This window comes from Ranitomeya variabilis, unplaced genomic scaffold, assembly GCF_051348905.1.
Source record: "Ranitomeya variabilis isolate aRanVar5 unplaced genomic scaffold, aRanVar5.hap1 Scaffold_159, whole genome shotgun sequence".
Lineage (NCBI taxonomy): Eukaryota > Metazoa > Chordata > Amphibia > Anura > Dendrobatidae > Ranitomeya > Ranitomeya variabilis.
The window spans coordinates 136,328-153,246 of record NW_027507962.1 but is presented as its reverse complement, the minus strand read 5'-3'; the positions used below and the strand labels follow the sequence as shown (position 1 = coordinate 153,246).

General features: G+C 49.7%; 1 protein-coding gene across 4 annotated transcripts in view; it reads right to left on the bottom strand.

Moving 5' to 3' along the window:
• Positions 1 to 16,919, bottom strand: part of LOC143789275 (piwi-like protein 1) — a 108,418-nt gene that overhangs the window by 25,426 nt on the left and 66,073 nt on the right. For all 4 annotated transcript variants that reach the window (XM_077278980.1, XM_077278979.1, XM_077278982.1 and 1 more), the window contains 6 exons: positions 15,886 to 16,006; positions 14,888 to 15,005; positions 14,086 to 14,200; positions 13,167 to 13,354; positions 13,011 to 13,083; positions 12,730 to 12,930 (listed from right to left, as the gene is read on the bottom strand). In XM_077278980.1, the coding sequence (XP_077135095.1) occupies positions 12,730 to 12,930; positions 13,011 to 13,083; positions 13,167 to 13,354; positions 14,086 to 14,200; positions 14,888 to 15,005; positions 15,886 to 16,006 (816 nt within the window). The remainder of the gene's footprint in view (positions 1 to 12,729; positions 12,931 to 13,010; positions 13,084 to 13,166; positions 13,355 to 14,085; positions 14,201 to 14,887; positions 15,006 to 15,885; positions 16,007 to 16,919) is intronic.

Below are 16,919 nucleotides of genomic sequence, written 5' to 3'. Positions count from 1 at the left end.
GGGGCAGTCTAACAGCTGCGTGATTGCTTCTGAGTTTCTCCGTTCTGTGTTGAGGAATTCTGTGAGTTCTTATCTCCCGATAAAATCTCGGATGGGAGGGGGCATGTAACTGCACTCAAGATTCTCTGTATATTCTTCTGTCCTTGGTGTAGTACGCGCTGGTAGATCTGTGTTTTGTTTAAAGCAACAGTACTGTATTGAAGTAGAAAGACATATTGTAAGTTGAAGTTGGAAGTAAAATATGGTGCGTAGTTTTAGAAGGAAACTTGTAAGTGATTCACCTGCTTCAAGTTGAGTGATTGATATATAGCAAATTGAGGATCAACAGAGGAAGTGAGTTCTGATTGTTTCTGTTATTGTTACGTTGAAAAAGGAAAGCCGTCTACTACTATGACAAAGACTGGATGTTTTGTGGTGCAAGAAGGAACTGAGAAAGTGACTGAGATTAACGTGCCAGAGAGACAAACAATTAAAAATGATGATTTGGGACAGGGGGGCTCCCTGTTAGATGATATGGCCCCTCCCCAGGAAATCAAGCCTCTCCTCCCGACTAAGCGCCGTGCCCCTCAATCCCAAAGCACCAATATATCCTGGGTTGCCAAAATCCAGTGCGCCCCCACCCTATGATCCTGCCGGGTGGATTTGTGATGTATGCGGAGTTACTAATCCTCAGTGGAGAGAGGTCTGTTACAATTGTGGAGCAAGAAGACCCGGAGTTGTAGCCCCACCTTTCCCTTGCTAAACGCTGACGGCACTTATCAGCCACCGCCAGTCCCTGCTATGCCTAGTATTGCTAGCGGTTAGAAGTATCCACCCCCTCCTACTTTAGTCACCCGCTCAGAGACAGGATACACAGGAGGAGATAGAAGATTTCCAGGAAATGTATTCCAATGTTATTCCTGGACCCCACCGTCATGATGTGCTCTTTAGAATAGGGACAGGGGATCTTAACAACATGTTGGGGCTATAGTGAATGCCGCAGACAACCAACTCCGCCATGCTGGAGGACTGGCTGCAATAATTTCACAGAAAGGCAGACCCATGATACAGGAAGAATCTAATTCATATATACAAACTTATGGCCAGGTAGAAACAAGACAGGTCGCAGCAACCAGAGCAGGACAAATGCCGTGTCAATATGTAATACATGCAGTGGGACCACAATATAATCTACCGACATTCCTAGGTCCCAACAATTACTTACTGAGGCTGTCCAGAACGCAATCCTGTATGCCTCCTCTGTCCCTTCCCCCAGTACGATGCCTCAACGTACAATGGCCATACTATTAATCTCTGCCGGTATCTTTCAATATCCCAGGAAGGATGCCGCCATGGTCATAGTATCAGCAATAGAGCGGTGTATACAGGAAAACCCCATAAAATTGGAGGAGGTCCGATTTGTCCTCGACAGCCACATAACGGCCCATCAGGCAATACAATCTGTAATTGTAACAGAGCCTCCTGCCCCGCTTCTGCAGCAGATGCCTCTTGTGCCCGTACTACCGCCACCTCCTCCTGCCCCCGAGTCAGTAATATCTTTGAAGAAGATGATGTGAAAGCTACTCCTGACAGGCCAAAGTAAACTCCCTTTTCCCCATCCCAAATAAACACCCTTTGCATCCAGTTACCCAATCCAGAAACCTCCCCATGGCCTTTTATAGGCAAATGGCAGCGAATCGAGAGATTTATTCCACTTCCCGAAGAGATCTGTTACACTTGCTCCAAGTGAAGGCTGAGGAGGGGTATCTTCCAATTATTGAGGGTGGCATAACCTATAATGTGAATTTGGACGGGGAACATATGAGTGGTGTTGATATCTGCAATGCTTTAAAAGTTTGGGCACAAGATAGATTAGCGGACCAAGCTACCTCCCTCACAGATGTCACACAGGACAAGGAGCAGACTGCCGAGAAGTTTTATGGGCGTCTTAAGGTAGTGTTTAAAGATTTGGGATTCTCACTGTATAATAAAGCCCATTCACATCTTTTTGTGGCAGCTTTAATGTCCGGCCTCAAATCTGAATTGAAAGAGACAATAATGTCAGTCAGACCTGATATCGAGACTTCCACTCCGGATGATGCATTGAAAATAGTAAAAAGTTTTCAGAAGAATTTAGCCCGCTCTGCATCAGCATGGAAATCAAAGGTTATACCAGTAGCCACAGCGATTCCTGCTCCAACCTCAGCCCCCACCCCAGCTACAAGGACGCAGCTGTTCCTTATCAGTGGCCCACACAACAGACTCCAGCTCCTGCCCTCCTCCCCTACACAAATTCAGTTCCCTACTCCAATATCCCTTTTAACCCTATGTCTGGGAAGCTCACTCCCCAGCCCTGCCGTGCCAATTCTCGCTTGAAGTGCTGGCGCTGAGGCCGGCCTGGTCACTTTCAGAGAGATTGTCATACCCATGCTGACAGTTGCTACCTTCAGGTTCCCCCTTCCACCCGTAACCTGAATACTGGGAACTCTGGGGGATACTCTGGTTTCAGATAGCCTCAAAATCCTGATAATCGCCCATACTGAAGAGATGGCAGACCCAATAAACATACTATTACAAAACCCATCCCTGTGGGACCTTTCCCTGAGGTCACGGCCCAGTTCATAATCTCTCCCACATGTCTGGTAAATTTACTGGGGGCAGATTTATTATCACAGTTCCGCTCCAGAATACAATTCCAAGATGATGGTCAGATGGTTCTTACGTTACATAACCCTTAAGCAGATGAACACAATGAGATCTGTATCCTACATGCCCTTCCCATGGTAATGATGGCCCTGATAGGCCCAGATCACCCCCAATAATGTCTGTAGAACCAGTAAAAGGGTTTCTCAAACCTGGTGCCCCTTTTCTGAAAGTCCATCAATACCCTTTGAAACATGATCAGGAGCGGGGCCTCAAGGGCCAAATACAAACGTTACTCGATAATGGTGCCCTGGTACCTTGTGTTTCCCCATGTAACACTCCCTTGTTTCCCGTTAAGAAAAAGACCCCACCCGGCCAACCCCCTGTGTACCGGCTGGTACAAGATCTACGGGCAGTTAATGCAGCTACTGTTCTGTAAACACCTGTGGTGCCTAATCCATATTCTTGTGTCCCAGATACCTCAGAATGCTGCTTGGTTCACAGTCATCGACCTTGCCAATGCCTTCTTCAGCATTCCATTACACCCAGATTGCCAGTTTGTTTGCATTCACTTATCAGGGACGACAATTGACGTGGACAGTTATGCCACATGGGGCCCAAAACAGTCCCAATCAGTTTGCAAAAAATATGGGCGAGTGTCTTTTTCCCTGGCAGTTAGATCATCGCTATGTCACGCTGCTCCAGTATGTGGATGAGGTTTTGTTGTGTGCACGAACAGAGCAGGAAGCCATTGCTGCCACTGTTCCCCTCCTCAAGTATCTGGCAGATCTGAACTGTCGGGTTTCGGCCTCGAAACTTCAGTTCTGCCTTGGTCAATTGATATTTTTGGGTAACTGTCTCCTTCAGGGTGTCAAGACACCTCACAAAAGAAAGAAAAATAGCCGTCAGCTCCCTTCCTTTTCCAAAAGATGAGACTGAACTCCAGCATTTTCTTGGACTATGTACTTATTGTAGTCAGTGGATACCGGACGCATCCCGCATAATGCAACCCCTCTACAATGCCCTGAAAGACGGTATATGAACTATAAGGAAAGATCAACGGTTTGTATGGAAAGCCTTTATCGTGCCTTCTCTGAATTAAAGCGGCTTATTGCTTCCGCCCCTGCCTTGGGCATCCTGGACTATACTCGACCGTTCCATTTGTATGTGCCTGAGAATGAAGGACACGCAGCAGGGGTACTCACACAGTCGCATGGCAATAGACAACGGCCTGTGGGCTATTATTCAGCCCGCCTCGACCCCGTGGCCCGGGCATCACCAAGTTGCATAAGGGCAGTTCACGCCACTCACTCGTTGCTTGACAAGACTGCAGACATAATTCTTGGACATGAGACGCACATTTTTGCCCCACATGATATTGCGGCAATACTGACACTCCAACAGCCAAAACATTTGACTGTACGACGACACTTGCGGCTGCAGTGTTCACTCCTTTTGCCTGACTAAATTCAACCCCGCTACTTTACTGCCTGTCCCCAAGAAGGATGGCAGTGATGAGTATTACCTCCAACATGACTGTTCCCAACTCCTGACTGAAGAGATAGCTTCCAAAATCCACTTCCAAATCCTGATCTGGTGTTATACACGGATGGTTCAAGATATGCTGATGAGTTTGGCAGATTCCACAACGGATACGCTGTTACTACGGAAGATACTGTAGCGCACGGAGCTGCACTCCCTCCCTCACAGTCAGCACAAGAAGCAGAACTTCAGGCTCTGTCTACTGCATGTGTTCTGGCCAAAGACAGGAGGGCTAATATATACACGGACTCACAGTATACATTTGGTATTGCTCATGATTTCGGAGCTCTATGGGCCAATCGAGGGTTTATTACTACCGCCGGGACTCCAGTGAAGAATTCTGAAACTGTTAAAACCCTCATGGACTCATTCAAATTACCTACCCAGGTGGCCATTATCAAAGTTAAGGCGCACGGTCCTAGGAACAGTCCACAGACTGTCGGCAACGCCTTTGCGGATATGCAAGCAAAAGCTGCTGCTCTCCTACCCGTTGAACCGACCATACCAACTATGGTGACCACACGCTCAGCGTAAACAGTTACAAGAAACACTGACTCTACAGGAACCTGATGATCCATGACAGATGGAGGTTTTCTGTCGGACCCCACAAGACCGCTTAATGATGATGCAGAGAATGTCCCCATAGGAAGAAGTGAAGCAGTGGAAGGCTGATGGAGCATGTACGGACAATGGTCTCTGGAAAAACAGGATTTTTGGTTGCTTACCGTAAAATCTGTTTCTCGGAGCCTCCATTGAGGTGACACAGGAACCATGGGTGTATGCTGCTGCCACTATGCACAAAAAAAAGTTAGCTCCTCCTCTGCAGTGTACACCCCACCGACTGGCATACACTTCAGTTAGTGAGAAAGCAGTAGGAGATAAATAACAAGGTTGAAAACCATAACCACAAACATGAGAACTGAAAAAGTGAGAACAGTCATAGACCATAGAACAAGAGAAGCTGAATAACATGGGAGGGTGCTGTGTCCCCCAATGGAAGCTCCAAGAAACAGATTTTACGGTAAGCAACCAAAAATCCTGTTTTCTCTATAGCCTCTCATTGGGGGACACAGGAACCATGGGACGTCCAAAAGCAGCCCCTGGGGTGGGAAAAACAGACTTCCATCAGGTCAGAGGACTCGCCACTGCCGCCTGCAAAATCCTTATGCCTAGGCTGGAAAACCCTCAGAACGTCCAGTACCAGATTTAAATCCCATGAATCCACAGGGGCCCTGTACGGAGGGACAGCATGGGCCACTCCTTGAAGGAAGGTCTTAACCTGTGGCCGAGAAGATAAAGTTTTCTGACAAAGGATGGAGAGCGCAGAAACCTGGCCCTTCAGGGAACTAAGAGCAAGGCCCGAATCCAATCCTGCCTGAAGGAAGGCCAAAACGGAGGGCAGGGAAAAGGACATAGGTGAAACGGAGTTGGACTCGCACCAACGGAAATAAGCCTTCCAGGTACGGTAGTAAATCCTGGAAGAAGAAGGCTTTCTAGCCTGGATCATGGTGTGAATCACTCGGTCCGAGAGGCCGGACGCTCTTAGAACTGAGAGACCGAGAATTCGGGTGCCAGATCGGACCTGTCTGGAAGGCGCCAAGGGGCGTCCGCGAGAAGATTGATGATGTCCGCGAACCAAGTTCTCCTGGGCCAATCCGGGGCGATCAGAATGCACGGCACCCCTTCCGCTTTGATCTTTTTCAACAGCTTGGGAAGGGCAGGGGTGGGAACAGATAGGGCAGCACGAACTGCGACCAAGGAATGGCCAGAGCTTCGAAGCCCACCGCGAGGGGGTCGCGAGACCTGGAGACGAACCGAGGAAGCTTCTTGTTCATTCAGGACGCAGTGAGGTCCACGTCCGGAGTCCCCCATCAAAGACAAATCTGATGGAAAACCTCCGGATGCAAGGACCGTTCCCCTGCCGCGAGACAGGAAGTCGGCAGCCCAACTGTCCACACCGGGGATATGCACCGTGGATATCACCGGAACCGTTGCCTCTGCCAGAGGAGGATCTTGGATACCTCGGCCAAGGCCAAGGAGCTCCGAGTCCCCCCGATGGTTGACATATGCCACCGCCGTGGCATTGTCCGTCTGGATTCGGATTGGTAGACCACTGAGCATCCTTTCCCAGTGACGAAGGGACAGAAAGATGGCCCGAATCTCGAGGACATTGATGGGCAGAGTTGACTCCTGCGCCGAACAACGACCCTGAACAGTCAGGTGGTGAAACACAGCACCCCAGCCGAGCAGGCTGGCGTCCGTTGTCACCACTTGCCAGTGAACTGGAAGGAAGGACCTGCCCTGGGACATGAGAGGTGATGTCAGCCACCAGTCGAGAGACCGTTTGACCCAGGGAGAGAGTCGGATCGGACGATCCAGGGAGAAGACAGACCTGTCCCACTGATACAGAATGGCTTGCTGAAAGGGTTGCGAATGAAATTGGGCAAAGGGAATCACTTCCAATGTTGCCACCATCCTCCCCAGAACCTTCAAGTCCGATTGGAAGGAGGGAGGCCGAGGACCCTGGAGCAAGCGTATGTCCCGACGAAGGATGGATCTCTTGTCTTCGGGAAGACAGACTTTGGTCTGACAAGTGTCGAAGAGCATGCCCAGAAAGATGATGCGCTGAGAAGGAATAAGGCAGGACTTCTTCCGGTTGACCAGCCACCCGAAACGGGCTAGGGTGTCGAGAACGATGGACAGGCTTTCGTGAGCCTGAGAGAAGGACGGAGACTTGATGAGGATGTCGTCGAGGTATGGAAACAGAACCAGGCCTCTGACCCTCAAGATGGCCATCAGCGCCGCCATAATCTTCGTGAAAACTCTTGGGGCGGTTGCAAGACCGAACGGTAGGGCGACGAACTGAAAATGTTCCTGGAGCACCGCAAAGCGCAGGAATCGGTGATGTCCCGGGAATAATCGGGACATGGAGGTAGGCGTCCTGAATATCTATGGAACACGGAAATTCCTGAGCCTCCATGAAAGCAATTACCGAACGAAGGGATTCCATCCTGAAGTGCTTCAGACGAACTCTCTTGTTCAGTAATTTGAGATCCAGAATGGGACAAACCTTGCACTCTTTGTTCGGTACCACAAAAAGGTTTGAATAGAAACCTGTGAACCGTTCTTTTTCTGGAACGGGAAAGATTACCCCGGCTTTGAGGAGAGAAGCGATGGCTGCGAAGAAACCCGGAACTAGAGCGGGGTCTCTTGGAGGTCGGGATTCGAAGAAATGATCCCGGGGTCGTGAAACGAACTCTATTCTGTATCCCGAGGATACAACTTCCCTGACCCATGCGTCCTCTACTGATGAGATCCAGACGTCCCTGAAGAAGAGGAGACGACCGCCCAGCCTGGGAGGTGTGCTGGGGTCTTGCCGAGAGTCATGCCGAGGTGGATCTTCCAGTCCTGGACCGGGAGGATCTACCCTGGGAGTAGCGAGGATGCCAGGAAGGAGTGGGCCTAAAGGATACTGTCTTCTTCTCCTGACGTGCCTGTGGCCTCTGTTGCTGCTGGGGAAAGGAGTTTGACGCCGCGAAGCGACGAAAAGGCAGAAAAGACCGAAATTGATGTCTGGGAGGAGGATGATGAGGTTTAGCCTGGGGAAGAAGAGAACTTGTGCCCCGGGTGGCGTCCTTAACGATTTGGTCCAGCTTAGAACCAAAGAGACGTGACCCCTGAAAAGGCAGGCTGGTAAGGGACTTTTTGGAAGACAAATCCGCCTGCCAGGCCTTAAGCCAAACGGTCCGGCGGATGGCAACCGCATTGCTGGATGCCTGAGCCACACAAGACGCGGCATCCAGGGAGGCTGAGACCAGATATTCACCTGCGTGAGAAATCTGGTTGGCAAGTTCCGCCAGCTGTCCGGGCGGCGCCCTCTTCAGAATGCCCCAACGGAGTTGTTTGGTCCATTTGGATATGGATTTTGAAACCCAAGTGGAAGCAAAGGCCGGGCAAAGACTAGCTGAGGCCGCTTCAAAGGCTGACTTCGCGAAAGATTCTATGACCCTATCGTTAGAATCCTTCAGAGATGCTCCGCCAGACAGTGGAAGGACCGTGTTGGTGGACAGTCTGGAAACTGGGGGATCCACCGAAGGAGAAGCAGTCCAATTAGCGGTGAGCTCCGGAGAAAAGGGATATAAAACGCCAAGTCGCTTTCCTCTCTGAAAGCGTCTGGTCGGGTTCTCTCTTTCTCTGGTCATAATCTCCTCGAATTCCGGGTGAGGAGTGAAAAACTTGGAAGGTGGTTTAGCCCGTCTAAACGAAACCGCCTGATCTGCGGGTTCCATAGAGGACTCCTTGATGCCACAGGTTTGATTTATCGCTCCAATGAGATTTTGAACCATATCCCTCATGGTAGCGATTTGGTTCGAATCCAGCTCTGAAACATCCTCCGAACGCCTCGCCTACTCAGGGGAGGAGGACGACTGGGGGGGGGAAAGTCAACGGCAGAGAAGGACCGTTTGGCGAGATGGAGCAAGAGGACTCAGACCGGCGTTCCTGTCTGGACCTTTTGCGGCTTATAATGGAGGGCTCCGACGGAGGTTCCTGCGACCCGCTGGCTACTGCGGGGGTCTGCAGGGGTAATCGATCCAGCATGGACATCAGAGTTTGGGACACCCGAGTTAGATCCGCTAACGATTGTGACAGAGAGGAGGCCCAGCTAGGGGTGGGGGTATCACTCAAGCGGAGCAGCCGGGGGATCCTGGGCGGTGGGAACAATCGGGTTGCTGCAGGTCTGAGAGTGGGGAGGACTGACCTGAGGGAAGTTTGCAGTTACAGGACGAACATGCAAAGTATCTGACTAAGGCAGAAGAAGCGGAGGAAGAGGTAGGAGGACGAGAGCGGCCTCCCTCAGAGGTAGACATTTTGAAAGGTCCCTGAAGAAAATGCCAGAGGGTTAGGGGACAGGGGGGCAGAGGGGAGTGTCAGTCTGCAGTGCAGAGCTACTCACGGCAGACGAAAAAACGGATTACAGGTGGAGGAAGCTGCCCGGCTTGCGGGTGCACCTCCGGAGAAACGTTGAGCTCCTGCTGCAATCTGAACCGCAGATGGTGACCGCTGAAAGGGCGCAGGAATGTGCGCTCTGGAAGGGACATAGCGCGATGTGTGGCACCAAGCAGTGGCGTAGAGGGGGGGCGGAGACAGCCGTGCACCCAGGAGCACCAAGATGGCGCCGGTGGGCGGAGAGCGCAGGACAGATTGTAGGGCGGGACAAAGCCCGCCCGATGAAGGCGGAAGTGGTCAGAGCGCGCCACTGGAAGTAGGCCCGGGCAGAAGCCGGGGCCTAAATTAGAGGCTGGTGACCGCCGGAAGAAAGAGCCGCGGCGCCGCAGTTAGAAAAGTGGCGTGGCAGCTTGCCAAGGCTGTCACGCTGGAGAGGATAGAGCAGCCGCCGTGAAACCCGCGGCGCCGGAGCAGTGCGCCGCAGGGAGAAGCGGCGCAGCAGCCTGTCAGGGCTGTCGCGCTGGAGAAGGTAGTGTGGTCCCATAAATACCGCGGCACCGGAGCAGTGCGCAACAGGAAGAAGCGGCACGACAGCCTGTCAGGGCTGTCCCACTGGAGAAGGTGGAGTGGCCGCCGTAGGAAGCGGCGCGGCAGCCTGTAAAGGCCCCGCGCTGGAATAGAAGGCAGAGAGGCCGCAGCTGCCGCATGGGAAGAAAGAAATGTGGCTGCCTGCAATTCCGGGTCGTGCTGCTGCAATCTGGGTGCAAGCGACGACCAGGTATGCTGGGAGCCCTAGAAACCCCCCCCCCGCCTTGAAAGATCTGGGATGGGGAAATACTCACCTCAAACATCCCACGCCAATACTAACCTGAAGAGGAATGAGACGTCCAGGGAGCTGATGGACGTCCTCGTCTCCGCAACCGACAGGCTCTGGTGAGCGAGTGGGTGGGGGACGGAGGCAGGACCGGTCTTCTGAGCACGCTTGTGTGCTAGGATCATGGTCCTGCTGAGGGATCTAGGGATCTATGAGGATACGGGGTGGCAGTACACGCCGTACTCATAGTCCGTATTGTGGGACTACAGGTGTGACTGTTCACCCTGTATCCCTCCGGAAAACCTGAAAGAAAACGACGCACATGGAGGTAGATAAGGGTCTAATGAAAGACCCGTGTCCACCTCCTACTGACACTAAGCTAAACTGAAGTGTATAATGCCAGTCGGTGGGGTGTACACTGCAGAGGAGGAGCTAACGTTTTTTGTGCATAGTGTCAGCCTCCTAGTGGCAGCAGCATACACCCACGGTTCCTGTGTCCCCCAATGAGAGGCTATAGAGAAAAGGACCAACTTGTGTGTCTCCCTAAGCGGAGGTACCCTGCTATTGCCACGTGGGCACATGGACCCACACCAGACCTGGTACAAAAATTCTACTGGGCTCCAGGTATTTCCTGACAGCACTCAACCGTGCATGTAATATCTGTCAGACCTGCAATCCCGGTCAACTTCAACGTGTACCCCCGAAGCATCTTGCTAAGCCCGACTATCTTTTCCAAAGGCTCCAGGTGAACCACATCACGTAGCCCAAGTCTGGAAGGTATGAATATTGTCTGGTGGTTGTCGACATGTTCTCCAGTTGGCCGGAAGCATTCCCCGTTACCAACATGACTGCAAAAACTACAGCAAAGAAACTGGTGATAGAAGTCATATGCAGATATGGTGTTCCAGAACTCGTTGAAAGTGACCAAGGCCCGGCCTTTTCTTCTCATGTGTATCAGGAGGTTCTGACAATGCTTGGATCCACTGTAGCCCTCCATACTCCGTACCATCCACAATCCAGTGGGAAAGTTGAGAGGCTGAATGGCACACTGAAGGGACAATTGACCAAAATGATGCAGGAGACGGCTCCATGGCCAGAGCTCCTACCCATTGTACTGTACCACATTCGTACTACCCCTAAGGCAAAACATGGCCTGTCCCCATATGAGATATTGTTTGGTGCTAGGTCCCCAGTTGCAAATTTCCGGCCTCAGTAGTTATCAGAAGAAACTGACCGTGCTGTTCAATATGTTATTCAGCTTAGTAAAACCCTTGCTAACACCGATGCTCTAGTTTCTTCTTCCCTTCCAGATTCAGCAGAAACCGATATTTGTTACAACTTGAAGCCTGGTGATTTTGTGGTCGTGAAAAGGCATGTCAGAAAACACGGACGGGAACCCTTGTATGACGGTCCTTATCAAGTCCTCCTCATTACTCCTATGTCAGTAAAGCTGGAAGGGAGACCGACGTGGATTCACGCATCGCACTGCAAGCTGGTTAAACAGACTAGTGGCAGATAATGGGGCATAATACTTAATACTACTGTTGCTGTCCAAAACCAACTCATCATAGTCACTAATCAACATACTGTAGTACTGGATTACTTAACAGCAGCACAGGGTGGTATGTGTCTGGTTATTGGACCCGCTTGCGGTCATCATACAGATCCCAATAGCACTATGAAGTTAACGTTAGAAGACATTCAAAGACTCAGAGATCAATATGATAAAGACAATGACCGTAATATGGACAGTTGGTGGGCAGACACCTTCTCCTTTCTTAATCCAGCCAATTGGTTTAAGGGACTTGGGGGCTGGATAGCTGGAATCTTGCAAAGTTTGTTACACATCGCTGCCTTTATCCTTGTCATGTATGTAATACTAAAACTTGTTCTTTGGTGTATTTCTGTATGTATTAGGAAATTCTGCACTAGAACAACTAATGATGATACCAAAAGCGTTGCCACCCCTGCTCTTCTCTACAACAATTTCACAAAGTTACCTGATGAAGATGCTGAAGCCAAGCGTATGGCTACCTTCAAAAGACCTCCTCCACCGTCATCAAAAATTGTTATCCGTAAATTGTAGCATACAGGGGGGACGGGTGCGCCGCAACAGCCATGGCTGGTAACATGGCACCAGTCATGTGAAGACCTTACCCATCGAGCTTATAGCTCGGGATATTACCTCTGATGCTACATATTAGTTAACAAAATGTATCTAGGGAGGAATGTGAAGGGTTAAACCAAGATCAAAATTAAAGCAGGCTTTATTTTGTGCTTTTCGACTCCATTTTGCTGTTTTGAGATAAATTCTGTTACTAGGCTAAAGTTCATCGTTGTTATGAGAGCTTGATTGTTCTAGTTTGAACAAGAGCACGAGAGTGAAGGTGTATTGTTCTACGAGACCTTGACGTACAGGCTGTTCCTGCATTCTTATAGGTTAAGAAAACTGTGAGCGTGTTCTTATGTTGATTGGTTGAAGTAGAACTTGCTAAAATTATGAAAAGTGCAACACAATAAACGGGATTAGGGATTTGACGTTGATCCCCCCAAACAGAGACATGTCTCCGTCTTGTTATTCTCAGTTGCTGGCAACGCCCTGTGGATCAATTTGAAAATCACTGAGTCAACCATGAAGGGTCACTCCAGATCCTCCCTCAACAACACCACGGAGAAGAGATCCGTGACAACTGGATTTTACTGTGCATGCATTATTGGTACTGCCACATAGAGGGGTCAAGGTTCCCTGCTCCTCGCCACATGGGGGGAGAGGAGACCATGTATAGGTGTAAGGACACACGTACCGGCATCTCCACTGTCCACAGCTCTCCTCCTAACTTGCAGTTCATCTGTAAGGCGATTTTGGTGCAGACGGAGAGGACAGTCTGGGGTTTGCTCAAGGTCCTGGCGACGACGCACTGGCTGGGGATGGGGAAGTCCACGCACAGGTGCTTCTTGATGGCGTCGTACTTCATCTTATTAATGCTGGACAGGATACAGACGACCTGGAGTGCAGAGACAGATCATAGGGACATTTCGGACATTCTTGCTGGTCACGTCTCCACCCAGTCCAATATCTACCCACCATCTCGGTGTGGTCTGTAATGTTCTGCTGGAAGGCCTGTAAATATCCTCCCACAGTGTCCTCGACTTCAACCCTTTAGAAAAGATAAAAAGAAAACGTATGGTGTAAGACCCACACTGTGCGAGCCCCTCGGCTGAGCCCCCCCCCGAGCCTCACAGCACCGCCTGGTTCATCTTGATGCGCATTTGCTGTGTGATCTTGAACAAGTTCTGCAGGAGAGCGTTCGCCGCGTCGTAATTTCTCCGGGTGTAAAAGAGCAGCCAATTATTCAGATCTCGGGGGCTGATCAGGACGGCACCCCTCAACTCTCGCGACCAGTCAGCAAACTGTGGATTATATTCTGCCTGCAAATAATCCGAAATCACAAAATTACACCTCAGTGCAGGATCTCCGGAGGTCGTCACCCAGATTCTCAGCAGCCTGAGTTACACAACAGGTCTGTGCAAAGTAGTGGGCAACCAAGTGTCAACCTGGCTTAGAGACAAGAAAGCTGGTGGGGAAGGCTTGGCCAAGGGCAGTCTGTGTCGGACTCCCAAACAGCCTCTGAAAAAGGTGAAACATGAGTCAAAAGAAGGAAAGAATCCAGGCTGCAGCTCAAGAAGACCCCACAAAGCACTATTGGGTCCTGGAATATTATCCAAACAAAAAAACAAAAAAAAACCTACTCAAAATTTTTTTATACAAACGCCTCCTGAAATGTAACGTGCATTTTATATCACAGCTAATTGGGGAAAAAAAAAAATCAAGTCATCACTCGGATCAATGTAAAACATAAAATAGAAAAGGTGAAAAAGTCTAAAAAAAAAAAAAGTGTTATATTTTCCCTGCAGAATTGTTTCCAGGCCATTGTATAACACTGCGGACACTGTAGAAATTATACCCTTTTTCCTTGTAGTCACGTTCAGTGCAATTTAATTTTTATCCTACAAAACTACATCTCATCCTGCAAAATACAAGCCCTCCTATGGCGATGAAGATGAAAATAATATAAAAAAAATATAAATAAATAAATAAGTAAGTAGTGGAGAGGGAATGGGAAGGTGTTGTGGTGCGTTCACTCTACCTAAATACTCACAGATCTGTCTCTTTGCAGGATTTTTTCCGGAGGTGCGATTCTCCCTTCGAACTGTAGGAGTTCGGTATCGAAATTCAGCCCCCAGTCACGTAGCTCTTTCTGAACGCTCTCGTCCCTAAAGACAGGAGAAAAATAATCCCCGGACTCATCACTACTGGGTGGGGAAAGGAAGGAGCCCAATGTCTTAAGTGCTGGTGCTCTATTGGCACTGTATCTATCTTTAGAACAGGACCCCACCGTCAGGAATGGAGAAGTGGCCATTACGTCTATTGGATCCAGATGAGACTATCCAGCAGCTTTAGGGACCACAAGAGCTGCCTTTCCCCAGTATATGGCTTTACCATCTCAGAATGTGTTTCGCCGTTTCTTCTTCTGGAGGTGTGGTTCCCCGGAGGAAGCAACGGCGAAACATGTATTGGGTTACGTAAGCATCAAACTGTGGTCACACATCTCTTGTTATGCGGTCTTATTTTTCTCTCATTACGCAAGGTATCCCTCGTGTTTGTAGTCAAGTAGCGAGCAAAGCAATAGAGGAATGTCTCCGATCTACTGCTGTAATCAGGCTGAAGGGTCAACATCTCAGAAATTCCAGCTTATATGAGCTGTTCAGTCATGTGCCAATCATACTGAGAGCTGAGGCCGCTATCAGGAGCCTCCGTACTGAGTCACTCACAGCCTCGATGGGGAACCAATTTTGAAACTACAGCAAACCCAAGACATGGCTTCTAACCAAACTCACCTTGCCCAATAAAAGGCCCAGGTCAGAGGCAGACGGCCCTTACCAGCCACTGTGGCTACTTACTTGTGTATGTAATTCAGGAACTTCCCAACCTGCCGCTCCCTCTGGTCTGGTGGTAAGCGAGTGTGAACGGCCAGGTCTTTCATGACGTTGAAGTCGTTTCTCATTCTGTCGGTCAGACCTGTGTTATAAAGATGAAGTGGCAAGAGATGAGAATACAAGCAGCTGCCTCCTGGTGAGGAGCCATGGGGGGCATTACTGGGACCGGCGCATTTCAGGAGGGGATCCCTAGCGATCTGCAAGATACCAGCCATACAGCGGACAGGGCAGACCAAATCAGGGTTTGTTTTTCTTAAACAGGGTAAAATGTGCGGGGGGGGGGGGGGGGGGAATAAGAATTTTTTTTCTTCTTTTTTTAAATATTTAATGTATGTATAAAAACGTCTTCCTTTAATTTTCTACGTTATTTTGAAGTTTATTCGGGGACTTCAACCTCCAATCATTTGTGCTACACCACAGTACTGCAGCATATTGTGATAATTCCACGGCAGGAAGCTACAGGGATCGAGGACGAGCATGCGCACCGTTTAATGCTGCTATCGGAGATTGACAGCGGCATTTAAATGGTTAACAGCAGCAACAGGAACTCAAACAGGACGGCCACGACTGTCAGAGACAGGTGCTGGCTATATGATCTAGCACAGCTCCTCATTCCCCTCCTCATGTGAAGACCCTTCCCAGGACATCCATTTGTGGGAAGGCATTAATATTGCATTTGCGACCGTTCCCACCACCTTCTTGAGCTTTACTTTAGGCTGTTCTCACACCTATGACATTATTGGTCGGTGAACACCCTGCGATATCCAGACCTTATATATGTCTACGGTCAGCTGAGGCCAAGACCGGAGGTCCGCAGCCAGTACGGACAGAGCAGTCAGCACTTGGACCAATGTTGGACACAGATCCAGCCTTATAGCTATTTAGCCACCATTTACAATCACAGAGGTAACTGTGGCGTAGTCAGCAAGCTCTGCTAGTAACCTGCCAGGGACTGCGCTCACCTGTTAGGTTACATAACTCTGGCACCAGTACGATGGCTCCGTTTTCGGCTCCCGGCTTGGGCCTCCGGGGGATGTTCACGATTAGCGGCTGGCTCATGTCCTCCACTTGTTCATTGTATTGCTGAGGGCGATGCAAAATAAACAGCAGGACGACTCAGTTATCAGAGCTTTGTCCAAGTCACCAGCAAATAATAAAAGATCACCCATAAGCAAAATTCTTTTAAAAAAAAGAAGTTTAAAAACTCGCTCTATCGCTTCATTTTCAGCTCCTATTGCAACTGTGCACCCAGCCAGGACAGCACAGCTCCATGCAAGATGTAGTGGGGATATTTGAGCCGAATCGAAGAGAAGATGATTTTGGGTGCTTACCGTAAAATATTTTTCTCTGAGCCTTCTGTGGAGAAACGGGGAGGAGGGGTGGGGATGGGAGGTCAGCAGGTGCCCTGATCCACTAGCCAAAACACATGAATACCCAAGATGGTGCAAATTACAGAGTCTCACCTTTCTGCCGATTCACCGGGATCAAGATTAAAGCAGCTGGGACTTCCAGCTTCCAGGACAGACTACCCCCACCTGTGGCACGCACAGAAAGGAGGTATTGACAAGCTTAGGAAGATGACAGTCCATTGAGGCAGAAGGCCAGTTGACCAGAGGGTCACAACCTGGCTTCTCCGAAAATCTCCATTGAGCCAGGTGACTGGTGGGTCCCATTACTTGCTTTCATAAACGTATCCATGGAGCTCAGGTGACCGGTGGGTCCAAATCCTGACTAACCCAAACGTATCCATGGTTCAGCGATAGTGAATGGAGCAGATCTGCATTCTTTCAGCGGGGGCCGGGGTCCTCTAAGCTGACATCCAGAAGAATGTCAAATCTGTGTCCCTCGTGATGGAGCCATGATGTCCTGGCTGCTGTCCTGTAGAGAGTTTCTGGTTCTTCGGATCTCTTGGCTGTCTGGATGTATATCTGTTTACGAAGATATATCTTATAGAGGCGCTTATGTCCTCTTTATAGTTAACAACTGTCCTTCAAAC